Here is a 17,281-nt window from a genome sequence, read left to right as displayed (position 1 = left end):
AAAATATAGTCTGAACGTTTGTATTCGTATAGATTAAGGAGTATTGCTCCTTTCTTCAAATGGGGAGGTGGCACAGTCTAGGACAGTATTTTCGAAAGTAGGGGCTACATCCCTTTGGTGGGGATTTAAGGGAGGGGTGCTCACTTTCCACCACTTGGTGTAAATCTCAGAACGCCACGTGTACTGTTCAGTTCTGTCACTCTCTTCACACTTTCTGCCACAGTTAACACACTCCTGGCAAACTTGGCACGCGCCACTTGATGTTTTGAAAATGGGCGCCTCCCCCAGATTCAGGATTATTACTGAGGAAAACAGAGCAAAAAATAAATAAATTGGTTGCAGCACATCAGGTTTATCATTCTCATTAAGATGATTCCAAATGTTTAACTTTATTTTTGTATTATCTTTCTATTCTGAGTTCAATAAATAGTTTCATGTTTTCAAATATGAATGTTTCTATTTTACACCTTACTTTACCCTTAACTTACTTTACAAAAAAAGTAGACACATTAATTCATATATCTTTCTGTTTGATTGCTTTAAAAATTTAGAAATAATTAATTTCCAGGGAGCGCTGAATAATTTTTTTTCTGGACGTGGACTGGTAGGCCTAATCAGTTCGAAACCACTGGTATAGAAAACCATTTATGGACCCGCCAAGTAAATATAAAAGAAAAAATGGAGCTCCAATTCAGTATGAGACTTTTTGTTGGTGTCTCGTCATGGGGCATATGTGGTGTTCTGAAATGTAGGCCTACACCATGTGGTGGGAAGCCAGTGCCCCTTGGTCATTTCTGGCATTTTCGAACTTCTAATATTCCAATTGGATAATTTCCAGTTCTGGATAATTTCCAAAAGTCGTTTGCTTAGCTTTTTTTCGAGGCGAGGATCAGTAGGACAATACTTGTTCAGTATGTTCATTTCTGTATGTTTACATCGAAGAATTTTTGCATTTTGGCAACATTCTCTTCGCTCGTATGTGCCTGTTCGCTAATTCTGACTGATGACAAAAAAGCAAAGATGCTGAGAACTTGGACGATGTTAATGTGTATTTGCTTGAATACTAGTAATCATCAAAGGTTTTCTGTTCATTTGGCGGTATCTTGAATGAGAGAGCGCACAGAGGGGCTGCTTACTCTCCATCGTCTGGTACATATTTTGGAGTGGGGCAAAATTGTTCTGCCAAACGTGATGCCACACCTTTCACCACAGCACTCCTCTTTCTGCCACGCATAGCAGACTTCCGCCACACTTGAGTTGTGCCACCTTCTCTACACAATTTTGAAAGTGAGAAACCTGAAGCATATTACAGGAGTCTTTAGCAAATATGAATTTTGATGGATTAGCGTTTTTGTTTTGCTAAATCGGCTACAGTAATTCAAAAGATATTATATTATATAATTATATTATTCTAATTTAAAGACTAACTTTAAATTAGAGCGAAAAGACTGAAAAGTGTGTTTCGGGTTTTTGACTATGATTAGAAATCAACTACTATTACTGCTACTACTACTAACAACTTACTGCAGCGCAAAGCTGCCGGATGCCAACACAACTAAGCACGCCCCTTCTCCATTCCAATCTTTTCAAAGATTTACTGTTTATTCTCTCCCACGTAGGTTAATTCTTATTTATTTAAACCCTTTTTATGGCCTCTTCCGACCCAACTCGGGGGCTAATTTTAGTTTGGCCCCACAGTCTGGCTAATTTAATCTGGGCTAATTTAATCTGGCCAGGCCATCTGAACCTCATTTTATTATAGACCTAGAAAGTGAGATCAAAGTGAGATTCTGGAACAGCTTATTGTTTGATATATTGTCAGTCCAACGATTACTTAAAACTACCCTTATACACGGCCGTATCCAGAGGGGAGTTAGGAGGTTTGACCCCCTCTCCCCTCTGAAAAAACCCTGGATACGGCCCAGCCCTTATACAATTTCTTTGGATAACAATGAGCAAGCCTTCTACAGCCCATCAAAGAACCCATATATTAGTGCCATACCTGAACTGCCTTAATGGCCGTGGCTTCCAGTATCTAATATTAGTTCGTAGACTTATTATCCTATTCTTGCAAACTTTGCTTGACTGTTAAAAACACCCTGAACCTTGGCTATTCCACCCTTCACAGCATCCACCATTTTTACTAATAATACTACCGAGTATTATTATAATAATAATATTATTATAATAATATATAATAATAATAGTAATAATATTATAATAATAAAAAGCTATCTACTTGATCGACTTTTCTCGATAGGATACTCATGTCATTTACATAATCTAAGTCTAGCAAAGTTTTGACGTTCATTTTACACCATTTTCTCATATAGCCTTCACTGTGTTCCTTGAGACAAAACTAATCAAAATATCCAAATAAGAGGGAATTGGAAGGCAAACCTGCTTAGATCCTAATTCTACGCCATACCAACTACTAACATCATTTCCCACCTTAACTCAAGCAATTTTCTCGTACAAGTAGAAATACAATAAACACGTATAAATACAATTCATATAAATACGGAGAATATACAATGCTCAAAACCTGTATACTGAAATCAAAATAATTTTTAGTTACAGGGGGGGGGGGAGGGTATCACTCACATCATCATCATCCCAGAAAACTGGGAAATTAAAGCTAAGAAATGGACCTTTGCTCAAGGCGGAAGATTCCCCCCTCCTGAGTAATAAAATTCTGAAAATTTTTTAGACATGTTTCCAAAACAAACGTCCCTCTTAAGCGAAATTAAAATTAGGGTACTGGTGCATTAGATGGTCACTTCTAAAAAGTCAAGTTTGGTTAATGCTAATTAAATGAAATAAAATAGGATGAATAGATAATAGCTTAGAAAAAAATTTGGGATATATATTTGCACATTAGGCGGGGGGGAGGTAAAGTATAGCATATATTAAATATGTAGCCTAACCTAGGTACCTCCCCCCCCCTTAAACCCCAAAAAACAACAGTTAGATATCGTAAACGCAATGAAACTACTCTTTGAATTCCATTTCTGAATAGCAGTTTCTTGCAGTTAACACGTCTGGTGGGTTGTTCGTGACTGGTTTCCTTGCATAGTATATAAAAGTGACCATGTAATGCACCAGTACCAAAATTAGATTAGAAACCAATTGAACGAAGTTTGCGTATTTGGCCCGCTAATCCTAGTCAAGACTACTTGTTCTAGTACGGACCTTTCTAAGGTGAATTGTATTTAAACTACTTATCAGAAAATAATCTTCTCAAGTCCTTTGCCACTTTAGAGATTTTGCATACAGGCAAGGGACGCTATAACCTCAAATTTTTGGTAAAGGCCAAGGCTAGAGAAAAATCTGCAGTGTTTTTAAATTTTCGGAAAACCAATTGTTCAGCCTGATTGATATCCTTTTCCCAGGGCCGTTCCCAGGATTTTTTAAAAACGCATCAAATTTTTTTTGTATGCACTTTGTTACGTTTTTACGAGTCGGACAAACACTTTGAGGGACGGGGTCCAAACCGCTCTGGATACGGCCTATTTCTCCCAAAGCTTCTGGACGCTCCTATGTCCAAATTCAGTATATAACGTGGAAAAGGGCACCCCCATGGATTTTTCTAGGGGGAAGAGGCCACCTTTTAAATATTTTGCCGCGGAGGTGAGTTTGAAAGGAATCACTAGAAAATGTCAAATTTCCACCAATCGTTACATATGTTGTCCTTTTTTGGCGTTCTGAAGAGGAGGGAAAATACTCCCGCCCTCTACTATGGACGTTGAATTTTACCACCCTCTGGTGTGGTTGCCCTTGAATCAAGTCCTTAGCGGACACGCAAGCTGCGTCCTAAATCTTTTAAGTTCATGGAGAATTCACCTTGTCGTTTTGTCAGTTACCGCTGACAGATCATCCGTCATCTGATGATAAAAGCGTTACCGAAATCCAATTTAGTTCGATGTCATTTCCGGATTGCTGATTTGAGAGATGTTGAAAAGATATCCAAAATCAAGATTAGTCAAATGGATATTATTTCAATTGCTGACCAGCGCATTTTGATAGGATCTGGTTAAATTGGTTCCAGTCAATTAGCCATGTTCCAATTGGAACTTGGCGCCGACTTGGTCGGCAGTTTTTGTACTAATTTTCTGTAAAATTGGAAAATAACCCTCTCTTTGCTTTTATAAACGACAATTATCGTGTAGACATTGGTGGCATTGTAGTCTAGAGAAGCATAAAACATCATCATCAAGCAGTAACATTTGCAATTTTTTTGTTTTTGGTGAACCGTCGTTTTCTTTATAGGAACACCTATTATGACATCATAATTTTATATACGAACACTCAGGCTCCTGCATTGAAGAGAGTGCATACATCCCCCTCCTTTTATGACCATATTTGTGAAAACATGGTGACCTATTTTTAAATTGAAAATAAGGAAACTGGAACATTCTTCTTGGGGGATAGAGGTTTAAATAATTTGTTTTTAGATCTTTATACTTGAGGATTTAATGTTTTTTCCTCCAGTATTTTCATAGAGGTCCATGCGTATTCTCACAAAAAAACTTACAGTGGCATAAACCTAAATTTTACATGTAATTCAAGTTATTTTTGGACATTGTTCTGGCCAGAAAGTTTATTTTATTGTATATGAGATTAGAAAAAAAAGATCTGGGTAAAAGTGAACCAGAGGCAGTCAAAAATTGGGGGGGGGGGGTTGAGGCTTTTGCTCCTTTGCTCTTTGATATGTATTTTTTTCTATAATTTCTTTTATTTTCAGCCAAATTTGCCTCTTTTTGGCGTTTTCTCTGAGGAATTTTTACCCCTTCTAAAAACCTTAACCCCCAGCCCTGAAATAATTATTGTATATGTGGCTAAATCCTGGATTCTTGGGGTGAATATATATGTATATAGTAGCATTACTGAGTGCAGTTTAACTAGGAGTTGTCAGTCATTACTCCCCTGACTGTCAACCCTGACTACAAACCATGAATCATAGCTCCTCTTATGCGCTTGTAGCTTTTACTCAGCGGCTTATCGCGTTTATACTCTCAGATCAAGGCCGTATTCAGGGGGGGGGTGTTAGGAAGTTTAACCCCCCTCCCCCGAAATGTTTTTCCGACTTGTAAAAACATATCAAAAATGAATATAAACAAATTTTTGATGCGTTTTTTGTAAGCCCCCCCCCCCCTCTTCCGAAAAAAATCCTTTTGTACCCAGCCCCCCCCCCCTTAAAAAAATTCTGGATGCGACCTTGGCTCAGATATAACCGTGACTTTGATATTATTTCGGATTAGTATTAAGCTAGGTGAACAAGACGTATGAAACCGCAAAGACAAGACAATCATATAATACGTTGCTTGAAGAATCATTTGTCGAGCTTCAGTGTCGGCTGAACATCACAAAGACAAAAGGTCCATTAGCGAATTGTCCCAGGGGGCAAAAATACAGAAAATACAGAAAATACAGAAAGCTTTTTTGATGATATTCTCAATACTTAGGCCACACAACCTAAAAAAGTTCATAATCGGCGATATGAGGTGATTGTTTAAGATACCGTGTCCCCATAAGGGTTCAAAAAAGTCTTAATTTGTCGCTTTGAACAAACCTACTTACTTTTTTCGTTTTACAGGCTGTATAGTATCGCCAATAACCAGACGACGTGGACTAGCAAGTGCAGGGTCAAGTCCTAATTCAAGTCCACGTTTTGGTAGATCTTTGTGGACCCACAAATCTAGTCGCGCCCGGTTGACGCACACCGGTAAAGAAGAAAGGAAGCTAAGCTTAACAGGTATTCATCACTCTATTAAATTTTGGCATGTGAAGATTATGCGTGTTGTAGAACTAATTTAAATTCTAGTTGCTTAATAACAAAGTTCTGAACGTGATTAACAAAGCAGGATTTGAAGGTAACAATAAACACTTAACATAAAAGACACAAAAATAAAATAAATAAAAGACCCAAAAAAATTTTTGTGTAGTCTCAGAAGAAGTTTATCTTGCTTTGGTTTAACCGGCAGAAAGTTTGTTAGCTTCGCGTTTATATTTTATAATATTTTAACTTCGCATTTGTACTTGATTTGCGTTTATATATTATTGGCTTTCAAAGAATTGATTTCAAATATCGGAGGAGACAATGCAATCGAAAGAAAAATAAGGAGAAAAATAGAAAATAAGGAGAAAAAAGAAAATAAATAAAAATAGAAAAAAAGAAAATAAGGAGAAAAATAAGGAGAAAAATTTCAAAAATGCCTAAGACCACGCTGCCTTCCATAATTTAACAACATTTTTATTTATTAAACCTTAAATTATGAAAAATCTGGATATTTTTTATTCTTCTTCTAGAGTCGCTCTTCTAAGAAAAACAAAAATTTCAAAACATTTTCTTCACAATTGCACAAGCAATGTTTGTCCTGCTGTAGCACAATGGATTGATCTTTTCCTGGACATACATGGCCCAGAGTTTAATTCCACCTGCTCAAGCAAGGACCTTTGTAGTCAAGAACTGCTGTTAATTCATAATACAGACAATAAATATTGCCACACATCCTAGAAAAAATATTGAATTCGCAGACGAACCAAAGTTTTAGGCGATTGAAAGGAATTTTTTGTTCGTTTGCTAAGTCTACAGAAAATGTCATTCTGTTGGTAAAACGACGACTAAAACCTATTTTCCCAAAATATAAATACAAAGATTAACTCTTATATAATTAAATCTTAATGATCAACTCTTAAAATAACTGGTTGTTGATTTACTTTATTAATTGCAATAATAGCAGGTTTTGTTTATTTATTACTAATTATCAATGATTAATACTAATTTTTTCGTAATGTTGTGGTCCAATTTTGATGTAATATTGATTGTGATTTTGTGAAGAATCTGCTATGAATTTACGGGTTAGCTTTTTTGCGCCTTTAAAAAGGGATCTTTGCTTCAAAATATACTTAGGGTTTGCTTTAAATTTATGTTTCACTGTCTATAATAAAATTGTTCCCATTTAAATAAAAAAAAATATGCATTAAATAATGTAAATTTGCAACATTGATAAATGTACTTAAAAAAACCCACTCGGTATGTATGCCAAAATGGGGCCACGAAACTTTAGATGTCTCTCAAATCCTGCTTGGGATACCTGAGCTCCGTTGTTTCCATACCCAGTAAAGACTAGTTTATAGTTATTAAATTACTCATGTTTGGTATGTTGGGTTTTGATTAAGTGGAACAGGATAAAAAACAATCGCTTCAGGAAGAAAATAAACTTGTTGCTCATGCCTCAGAGCATAATCACTTGCCTGCTGAAGATTCTGGGTTTAAAAACTAAATCAGAAACCCCCCCCCCCCAAAAAAAAAAGTCTCAGAAGAAAGTATAACGGAAGGCTTCGGATCATCTAAGTTCTGATTGAGTCTCTAATCGAACCAAGCTCGAGACGGAGGGCCATGCTTTGATGCTTGACTCAGAAGACGATGGAGTTTTTTTTTCAGTTTAATCCGCAGATCTATGGATAAACAAGCCCATTGAGCAAAAATTTTTGAGTAGTAATTTCTTTTCAGGTTTTGAAGTATAAGAACTTTAAATTGGTTGCGAAACTTAATTGTTTAAAAATACAAAAATTGGAATTGATAAAAATTTTGAACAATAATCGAAGGGTTGAATGATAAGAATTAATAATCTGGCAAATTTTCTCTGGCTTGTAACTGTTGGTGAGTAATTTTAAACATAAGAATTTTTAAATATTTAAAATCATTATATATTTAGAATTATCAATAAAAATACCAAACAAATATGGTTAAACCATAGACAAACAAAGAGTTTATATGTAAAAAAAAATAATTTAAAAACCGACTCGTTTCTTTAATAGGCTAAAACTTTCATATAAAGAATCAATCCTGTTTTTGTTGTTTTTACTAGCTCAAAATGTGGCCTAAAAACGAGGGATATGTAAAACGGAGAGTAGAGAGCGTGAGGATATTTGGCTTTCCTTTCTGAGTTACACTAAAGGAACAAAGCGGTTTTCTAGCAAAAGTACGTCAGCAAAATAAGCCAATGGAATTAAAGCACATTTTTTATTACGGAAATATAGGACTATAAGGTCTCTTTGATTTTTATATTGACTAGGTTGCGGTTTAACAAACTATGTATGTAAATAATAGTTGTGAAATATCACTGAGCGAAAAGCTCAGAGATGACTAGCGAAAATACGGTTATCCGAGATGAAACCTCCTCAGTAAGGTTCTGTCATACGCTGAATCTGATGGTGTGATTTTTGTTAAAATTCTTTTGGTGTTTCCCCCCTTTTTCGGAAATCATGGAAATTATCTCAGGCTCGTAGCCTTTGATGGGTAACACTAAACTTAATGAAACTTATTTATTTGGAATCAGCATAATAAGTCAATTATTTTGATATATTAATTGGCATCAAAATCCCATTTTTTAGAATTTCGGTTACTATTGATCCTTGTCGCTCCTTACTTGCAGTTCGTTACCTCGAACTGTTTGATACGTCGCTTGTAAGTAATGATGAAAGGTACACAAATAAATATATTAAATAAAAAACATAACAAACTTTTGAAATGCAATAGATATCATAATGGATAAATCTGTGGCGTTCTGCAAAAAGGGCCTAAGTCCACTTTCGCTAATTTTTCAGGAGAGTAAAATGAAAACGCACAATGACAAAATCTTTTTTATAAATCAGAATTTAAGAAACTTGAACTTTAAAGACTGATTTCTAGTTGACTTTTCGATCAGAATTCGATGGAAATGTCTAAATTGCTAATTTGTTCGTTACTTAGAAGATAAGGGACTTAAGCCCTTTTAAAACGATTTTTAACTGTCAGAATTAAAGATAAGCCCATTTTGAGTAGACCAATTGATAGATATCTTCGAGCTCTCTCGAACCACGGGCAAAAGTGGACTCGGGCTCTTTTCATAAAACGCCACTGAAATATCAAAAGTGGTGAAATGAAGTGTGGTGTGCTTTAGTACGATTGTTTGTAATTTGTTAGAATAGCAGTTTAGATTTTGCTGATTAACACTATTCAAGGGCGCCCGTTGAAACCCTGTATTTCGATTAATCGGGTTATTCTGCAAAAAATCTTTTAGTAGGGCTAAGATTTGAAACGTAGCACTTTGTACCCACTTCTGCTATTCGAGGAGGAGGGCTGATCCCACCTTCCCTCCCGGATGGGCGCCCTTGACACTATGGGCTTTGCTTTGAGCATGATTTTCTTCTTAACTCTTTTTCAGCCTCCGAATTTGATTTTCAAGGTTCATATGGCAACGTAAGTGTGGGATCTTGGCCCAAGACATTTTTCAGAAAAATCAAGTCCTTATGGGCTATAGGTATGAACTTTATAAATTATTTAGCACTTGACAATATTCTTTCCACCTAAACAGACGTCTATCTCATTTTTGCCTGCAGATCAGTGGCGGATCCAGGGAAGGGGCGAGGGGGGCACGCGCCCCCCAAACGTAATCTAAAGTTGTGTAATTTACTTAATTACCGCAGGTTTGTGTTAATAAAACTTGCTACAAACGCAAGTTTATCGGATCAACCTATTTTGCCCCCCCCTAAAAAAAATCCTGGATCCGCCCTTGCTGCAGATTCTCTACCTGTGTATAAATGAGGCATTGCGTGTTATCCCAAACCACACTCAAGAAGTGAATTTAGGTATACGTAATCAAATATTCCAAAATCTGATGAGAATATAATACTTTAGTAACAAAATTATTGAAACTACAACAGAGAATTATGGAAAACAGGCCGCCCAGAACGTATTTTATTAAATATCTAACCTAGCCAATTCTATATATTAAAATATTTAATTAAAATATACCTGCAAAGTAGTTTATCTCACTCAGGCTAAGTTGATTATCTGAGAGTGCACACATAAAACTGGTTTTAAACACATGATCAGATCAAACTTCTTTGTGCAGTCGGGATAACACATAAGTACCTAATTTTTCTCCAGATTAGTGGGAGGGGAATGGGAGAAAGTGAACCCCCCTTGCTACCCCCCCCTCCCCACACCCACACACACACAATCAACGCCACTCTACGTCCCTGAATCTATTTCATTGAACTTGATGATTGAACTTGATAATATTCTGCCCACCTAAGCCGGAAATTTATATCTCGTTTTTCACTGTAGATTTTTTTTCACTTTTATATTTTTAGATGTAACATCGCCTCACTTGATTAACCATTAAATTGCTACTTACATGAGGGTGTTGACTAAACATGAGGTCTCGTTAAAAAAAGAAAAATGATATCAAAACTCGCGATCTTCATTGACACCTTCATGGACTTGCTCAATTTACCTTCTCGTTGGGTCAGATTGTTACATCAATTTTTTTTTTACTTCTATTTAAGCTTCTGCATAAGATTAATAAAAAAGATTTTGATTGAATGAACGAAAATAATAATGATAATTGGTCCTGGTGCATTATGCGGGCCCACCACTATAGACTGCATCAAGGAAACCAATCACAAAACCCGTCAAACGGGCTATTTGCAAGAGACCGCTATAGATAAATGATTGCAACGCCGTGGTTTCTAAGTGAGTTACAATATGTAAACGATTGGTTTTTGGGGTTTAGGGGGGGGGTACCTAGGTTAGGTTGCGTATTTAATATATGCTATGCTTTATCCTCCACCCCCCCCCCTCTAATGCGCAAATATATATCCCAAATTTGTTTCTAAACACTTATATATATATATCCTATTTTATTTAATTAGCATTAACCAAACTTCACTTCTTCGCGGTGCCCCCATAATGCACCAGCACCTGATAATTATGTTTGCGTTTATTGGGGCACACCGTCTAAGGGTTAATCAGTAGGGAAAAATTTTCGCCCCATTGGAATGGCTGTCGTCTTGCCAAATTTAACCAAATTCTCAGCTGTTCAACCAAATTGCCAAGCCAACCAATTTTTGGTTTTCAGCCATTTCTTACCACATATTTCCGAAAACAATTTTTTTTTCTTTCTAAAAAATAAGTTTTGGCAACAAACCTATGCTTAGATGCAAGATCATTTGTATGATTGTATTTGAGGGTGAAAAGGGAGGGGGCGGTGGATGCAAGATCTTTTTTATGATTGTATTTGAGGGTGAAAAGGGAGGGGGCGGTGGATGCACGATCATTTGTATGATTGTATTTGAGGGTAAAAAAGGGAGGGAATGGTGGATGCAAGATCATTTGTATGATTGTATTTGAGGGTGAAAAGGGAGGGGGTGGTGGATGCAAGATCATTTGTATGATTGTATTTGAGGGCGAAAAGGGAGGGGGGGGTGGATGAAAGATAATTTGTATGATTGTATTTGAGGGTGAAAAGGGAGGGGGCGGTGGATGCAAGATAATTTGTATGATTGTATTTGAGGGTGAAAAGGGAGGGGCCGGTGGATGAAAGATAATTTGTATGATTGTATTTGAGGGTGAAAAGGGAGGGGACGGTGGATGCAAGATAATTTGTATGATTGTATTTGAGGGTGAAAAGGGAGGGGACGGTGGATGTAAGATCATTTGTATGATTGTATTTGAGGGTGAAAAGGGAGGAGGCGGTGGTTCAAAAAATGCTAAAAATTGTTAAATTGCCGTGGGGAAATTTGACGCACTGCAGAAACACTAAAACTATATCGTTATTAAGGAGAAGGGTAGGGACTCAAAGGCTTGCCCCCCTGCATTCCTGCTTACTGAGGTTGGATATTTACAGGATGGATATTATACTGAAAGATGAAAATTTTTACTTGATGAAGACAAATAGTAAAAATAAAATAGTAAAAGTATAACTTAATTAAAGCATTGTTCTTTGATATCCCTGACGAATAATTTCCTCCTCCTGGAATGGAGAATTAAGCTTTTCAAGAAGTATCCGTGAACACTCAGTATTGAAGAATTCGAAATTGAGGATGCAAGAAAGAGAGAGAGAGAGAGAGAAAGAGAAAGAAAGAGAGAGATGCAGTTTTTCGTAAATGGTCGCTGTCATCCCAAAAATTGTATCTGACATTTCTTACTTCTGATATAACTGCCAAAAACAGTTAGGTAAGCTGTTCTCAAAGGGACGATCAGCTGGACAATGTAAGTCAAGATGACTAGTGCACGGCTGAAAACACATTGCCCTGTTGACCCTCCCTTTGACAACGGCTTAGCAACAATTGGGCTTTGTGCCAATCATCTCAGAAATGGGAAAATGTTAGTTATGACCTTTAGTCGCTACATGCAATGACATGCGAGAATATGGAAATATTCTCGTTTTTGTTACTGTCATTAGCGAACGAGGTGTTTAGTTTTTGGTGGTATAGGGCTTAGTGAAGCGAATCCATCCTTATCTATAATCTGCGATTTAGATTAAGAACGGGTACCTTCTAAATTCTTATGTACTCAGTATTTGTTGCATAAGCTAGCTTTTTTCCCTAAGATACTAATTGAATTGTTGTCGAGGGGTTGTCCATGTTAAAAAAACGAGTGCACCCGATGGCACGCGCTATTTGGTGCGAAAGTGAGCCCTGTTTGGCACAAAAGCATGTCATATGTAGCTTGGTTTGGCGGAATTGTGCCACTCGCGGAGGAACAAGTGCCACTCCGCACATCAAATGGTGAAGATTGAGCAACCCCTCGATTGTTCCGCGTTGGTATTCATGCGTGAAGAAACTTAAAACAACTGTAGCGTCTAACAGGGAAGACACTGGAGTTCTTTTTTGTGTCTCTCTTTAATGTTTCTGTTTCTTGCCAACTGTCTGAAAGCCAGGAGATGAAGTACGGTACTTTGTGCCATAACGAAATGGTTTCTTTCTTTATTCTCTCTAGTTTAAACTATTACTAGCGAGCAGGCGCTTACAAAAATAGAGGGGGACGGGCCCGGGTTTCTAAAATCTCACGACTTTCTCTGTAATTTTCAGTAGTTTATGTTTATTTTTTTTTCGTTTAAACCTGCGTTTTGGTATTTTGACAAATAGGCTTCCTCGATAAAATAAATTCCAATACATGTCTGCTAGTAAAGCCCTTGGGGGGAGGGTATTCAGGGAAGGAGTTTCCACTTTCAAAATATGTTTATTTCTCTCTTATTTTCCAATCGAAAGAAAAATTTACGCCCTTTTAAATGTTCTAGATGGGTCAAGATCAATAATAACTAGGTAAAAAGATAAATAAATAATAATATGAGGTCAATAATAACAAAAGCAGAAGAGCGGCCATATATTTTGGACCAATATACTTTGTCCTTCAGCAACAAAAATAGAAAGAAAAATGAAGCATAACTATGTGATATGAGGACAAAGAACCCCGAAACCCCTCCCCACTACCCCCCAAAAAATTGTGCAAACTAAAAAAAAAATGGTCCGTGTTTGTAACTTTCTTTTTATATATATGTTTTGCATGCGCACGGTATTTGCCCTATTACTTGGTTTTCTCCTAACGAATCGATAATTGAATGAAGTGAGCCGAGTGTTGCCACCCCTAGTGATTTATCACTATTTTAGTGATTTTTTATATTGCCAAAACTAAAAAATCGCTAAATTTGGACAGATAGCCTACCACTAGATTATTGATGAAAATTACTAAATAATCCAGCAAAATCTAATGATTTTTTTTTGTCATCGGATGGCAACCCTGAGTGAGCTGAATTACAAATTGCTTTAGCGCAACAGAATTGACTTGCTTAGGACGAAGAAGATGAAATATCAAGTCGAGCGCTGCTGTAATAAACAACTTCCATTGATGTTTTGAAAAGAAAAATGACTCTGTTAATGGCAATCCGTAGACTCGTCATTTTAGCCCATTATTCCGCTTTGCTAGTCACGCGTCAAGCAACTATGGTTTTCACACCGTAAACTGTGATAAGAGAGGCGGGTATCAATATTTTTGGGGTGGGGATAATTTCCCTTCCTCAACATTTTGAAAAATACTTTTTTTATTTTCACTTTAAAAATATATAAGAAACAACAAAATTGCCTCTTATAGATTTTGAAGGTACTTACGTATTATACTAAACACACTCGAGAAGTGAAGTCAGGCTAATCACAATGAAATATGCCAAAATATGGTAAAAATATTATACTTTAGAAACAAAATTATGGAAACTACGACCAAGAATTATGGAAAGCAGGCCGCCCAGAACGAATTGCATTACCAAACCTAACCTAACCAAAATATGAACCCTATATATTAAATATTTAATTGAAATATACCTACATTGTATAGTTTTTCCACTGATTCTAAGCTAATTGTCTCTGAATACAGACCAATAAAACCGGTTTTTCTCACATCTAAGAGAGCAAACTTCTCGAGTGTGTTTGGTATTATACGTAAGTACCATTTTGAAAAATATAGTTTTTCGTTTGTTTCTTCATTAAAAAAAAGGATTAAAAAAAATCTTTGCCCCCTCTTTAATGAATTGGTGCCCCGGTGTAAGAACACATACCCTCGTTCTTGTAATCTTTATGCTTTGCTTAGAAGATAAACTAATTTCGCTCCAAGCAGCTTTGCTTGTGTAAAGTGTTCATAATCATTGCCCTGTTTTGATTGCGTTATGCCAGTAATTCTTTATCGGTTGCCATTACTCATTTAAATTCTATTTTTCGATTTCTTTTTGCCTGTTGTTGATTACTGCCCCCCCCCCTCAGATTCTTGTGAATTTTCGCCCCTGTTGGTCAACAGCTACCAGCAAGTCAGAAATGACCAATTAGCTGAAGTACCAAGAAAAATAAAAATAAAATATGATTGCTAGAATTGGTTTAGTGGAAACTTATAGGCCTATGTATCCTAAAGAAATTTGGGAAAATCGGAAATTCAATTTTTAACGAAAAAGACCTCCAAGTACAGCTGTAAAGCTTTGGTAGTAAAGGGGGCCAAATTAGAAAAAAAGAACCCAGGGTGATAAATTAGCAAAAAATAAGATAAGAAATTGCATTAAGCAGCTTAAGAGGTCACGGAATTGGAATAAAAGTCTCAATTCTCGAACTGGATTATGTCGGCAAAAGCTGTCAAAGACAAAGGATTTCAAAATTGTAACATGTGTGTCAGCTTGATGTCTCTCCTTTTCAGGGGTTGCTTACGTTAAAGCGGAGCTAATGAATAGTCGACGCATACTTTGTATAATATAATAGTCGACTAAAAATTTAATTTGAAGTTTTGGAGTACATAAGAAGCTTGACAAAATCTGTTCAAATAGAATTAAGTAGACAATAAATATTTGGCACTAATCTCTACAAAGGCTATCGTTCTTTCTTTTCACAGTATCTAACCTAAAAAGGGATGCTAGATGTATTACCCCCTCCCCTCCCTGTGTAAAATACTCCCCGCAGAAAATACCCTCTCACGGAATTTACAATCCTCCCATGAAAATTTCCCCCGCGGAAATTGACTACCGATTTCCGGACTACCAGTTTTGATTTTTGACTATCAAAATTAGGTAGAAGATCTGATAGCATCTATTTTTAAATTGGTATTTATTTCAATTCTATTTTCCTCTTTTGGGGTCGAGTTATGATTGCTGGGTAAGATTTCATATTTGAAAATATGAAGTCGGTGGCAACTGTATATGAGTTGTCTTATGATGGAAGTACACAGAGATAACAAGCTGAAACCAAGAAGTACGAGTAATTATTTTCCATAGACTTGGTCTGGTACGGGCCAGAGTCATTACTATCCATGGGATGGGCCATGGGTACCATGTTTACCTAATGATTTGGGATATATCAGTATAAAAAATTACTTAAAAGTATAAAAAGTTACGTAAAAATCAGTATAAAAATTACGCAAAAAGACAAGCAAACACACACGCATCCGTGATAAACGAGTAATTACTTCCCCAGGAATTAGTGTGCTACTGACCAGAGGCGTAACTAGCCACAATGTTTGGGAGGGAGCAATTGATTACACCAGAGGGCAGGCCATTTTTACCTCCAGATTTGGGCAAGATTGCTGTCAAAACTATTTAATTAAAAAAAGAAAATCAACACGCATTTGGGGTTTTTCTTCCTGGATAAAATACAAAATATCAATTTTTTTTAAATAGGAGCTTGAAACCTTAGCAGCGGGGTTCTCTAGTATGCTGAATCGGATGGCTAAATTATCATTGTGATTACTTGCTATTTTGGAGGTGTTCACCTCATTTCTTGAAAATCAAGTATTTTTTTTAGGCTTGTGGCGTTTGATGTGTAATATTAAACTTAGTGAGCCTTGTATATTTGAAATCAGCATAAAAATAAAACATATATTATTTGTTATATATTTTTTTTTTAGTTTTGGTAACTATTGGCACGAGTTGCTGCTTCAGCTCGTTACCAAAAACTGTTATTTTACTCCCTATATTCCGCATTTACATTCTACATTGGAATATAGGGTACATTCTACATTGGAATATAGGAATATAATTTGTTTATATCCATTTTTGTGACGTTTTTACGAATCGGAATTTTTTTTTTTTTGGGGGGGGGGGGGTTCAAACCGGGTTTGAATAATCAGGATAAATCCTGATTTATAAATCAGGATTTATCCAAACCGGGTTTGGATAAATCAGGATTAAATAAATCAGGATTTTTTAGAGGAGGGGGGGGGGCTAAATAGGTTGATCCGATAAACTTGCATTAGGAGCAAGGTTACAATCCCATTTTGCGGGGCCTCTCTAAAGAAGTCCAACAAGAGATGCTAGAGATGCTAGAGACGGAAGAGATGCGTTGAAAAACCCATTTTTTCAAGATGATTTTTTTTTGGAGTTTAGATGGAGGAAAAGGTACCTAGGTTATGTATTTAATATATGCAATGCTTTGCCCCCCATCCCTATCCCCCAATGTACAAATATATAGCCCAAATTTGTTTCTAAACTATTCTATAGTCATCCTATTTTATTTTATTTCATTAGCATCAACCAAACTTGACTTTTTAGAAAGGCCCGCAAAATGGGATAGTACCGAATATAGGTTATGAATGTTGATTAAGAGGATAGTGATTTTAGTATGTCTTCATTTTATTTATCCTTTTTCTTTTCTTTTTTGTTTTGTATATGGCTGTAAAAAGCTTTAATAATACATTATTATTATTATTATATAGGTACAATTTCTGACATTTTCTTTCCTTAATTCCTTTGATTTGTCTTAATTTCCCTTTGGCTGCTCATTAAACTATAAAAGTGATTATAATTTCGTTAAGATATTGTAGAAACAGCTCCAGTATGAAAATTATCTTTACCAATAATTAGTTGAAAATAAAATACTATGAAAAGGTGAAAACAAAGAAATAAAATGAAACACTTGTAAATATTTTTTTTTAAGCCCATCGACAACGATTTCCCGTACTTAAATTTTAAGTTCCCGTCTC

The 17,281-nt window shown here is 36.1% G+C and overlaps 1 protein-coding gene across 1 annotated transcript in view; it reads left to right on the top strand.

Annotated features, from left to right (window-relative positions):
- The window catches only part of LOC148948988 (protein TANC2-like), a 205,007-nt gene that overhangs the window by 42,593 nt on the left and 145,133 nt on the right, over positions 1–17,281 (top strand). Inside the window, exons 4-5 of the mRNA XM_089095078.1 lie at positions 5,597–5,755; positions 9,213–9,308. Coding sequence (XP_088951204.1) covers positions 5,597–5,755; positions 9,213–9,308 — 255 coding nt within the window. The remainder of the gene's footprint in view (positions 1–5,596; positions 5,756–9,212; positions 9,309–17,281) is intronic.

This window comes from Artemia sp. Qi Xiang Cuo, chromosome 9 (assembly GCF_049724085.1).
Source record: "Artemia sp. Qi Xiang Cuo chromosome 9, ASM4972408v1, whole genome shotgun sequence".
In the NCBI taxonomy this organism is placed as follows: domain Eukaryota; kingdom Metazoa; phylum Arthropoda; class Branchiopoda; order Anostraca; family Artemiidae; genus Artemia; species Artemia sp. Qi Xiang Cuo.
This window is presented reverse-complemented; position numbering and strand designations above follow the sequence as displayed.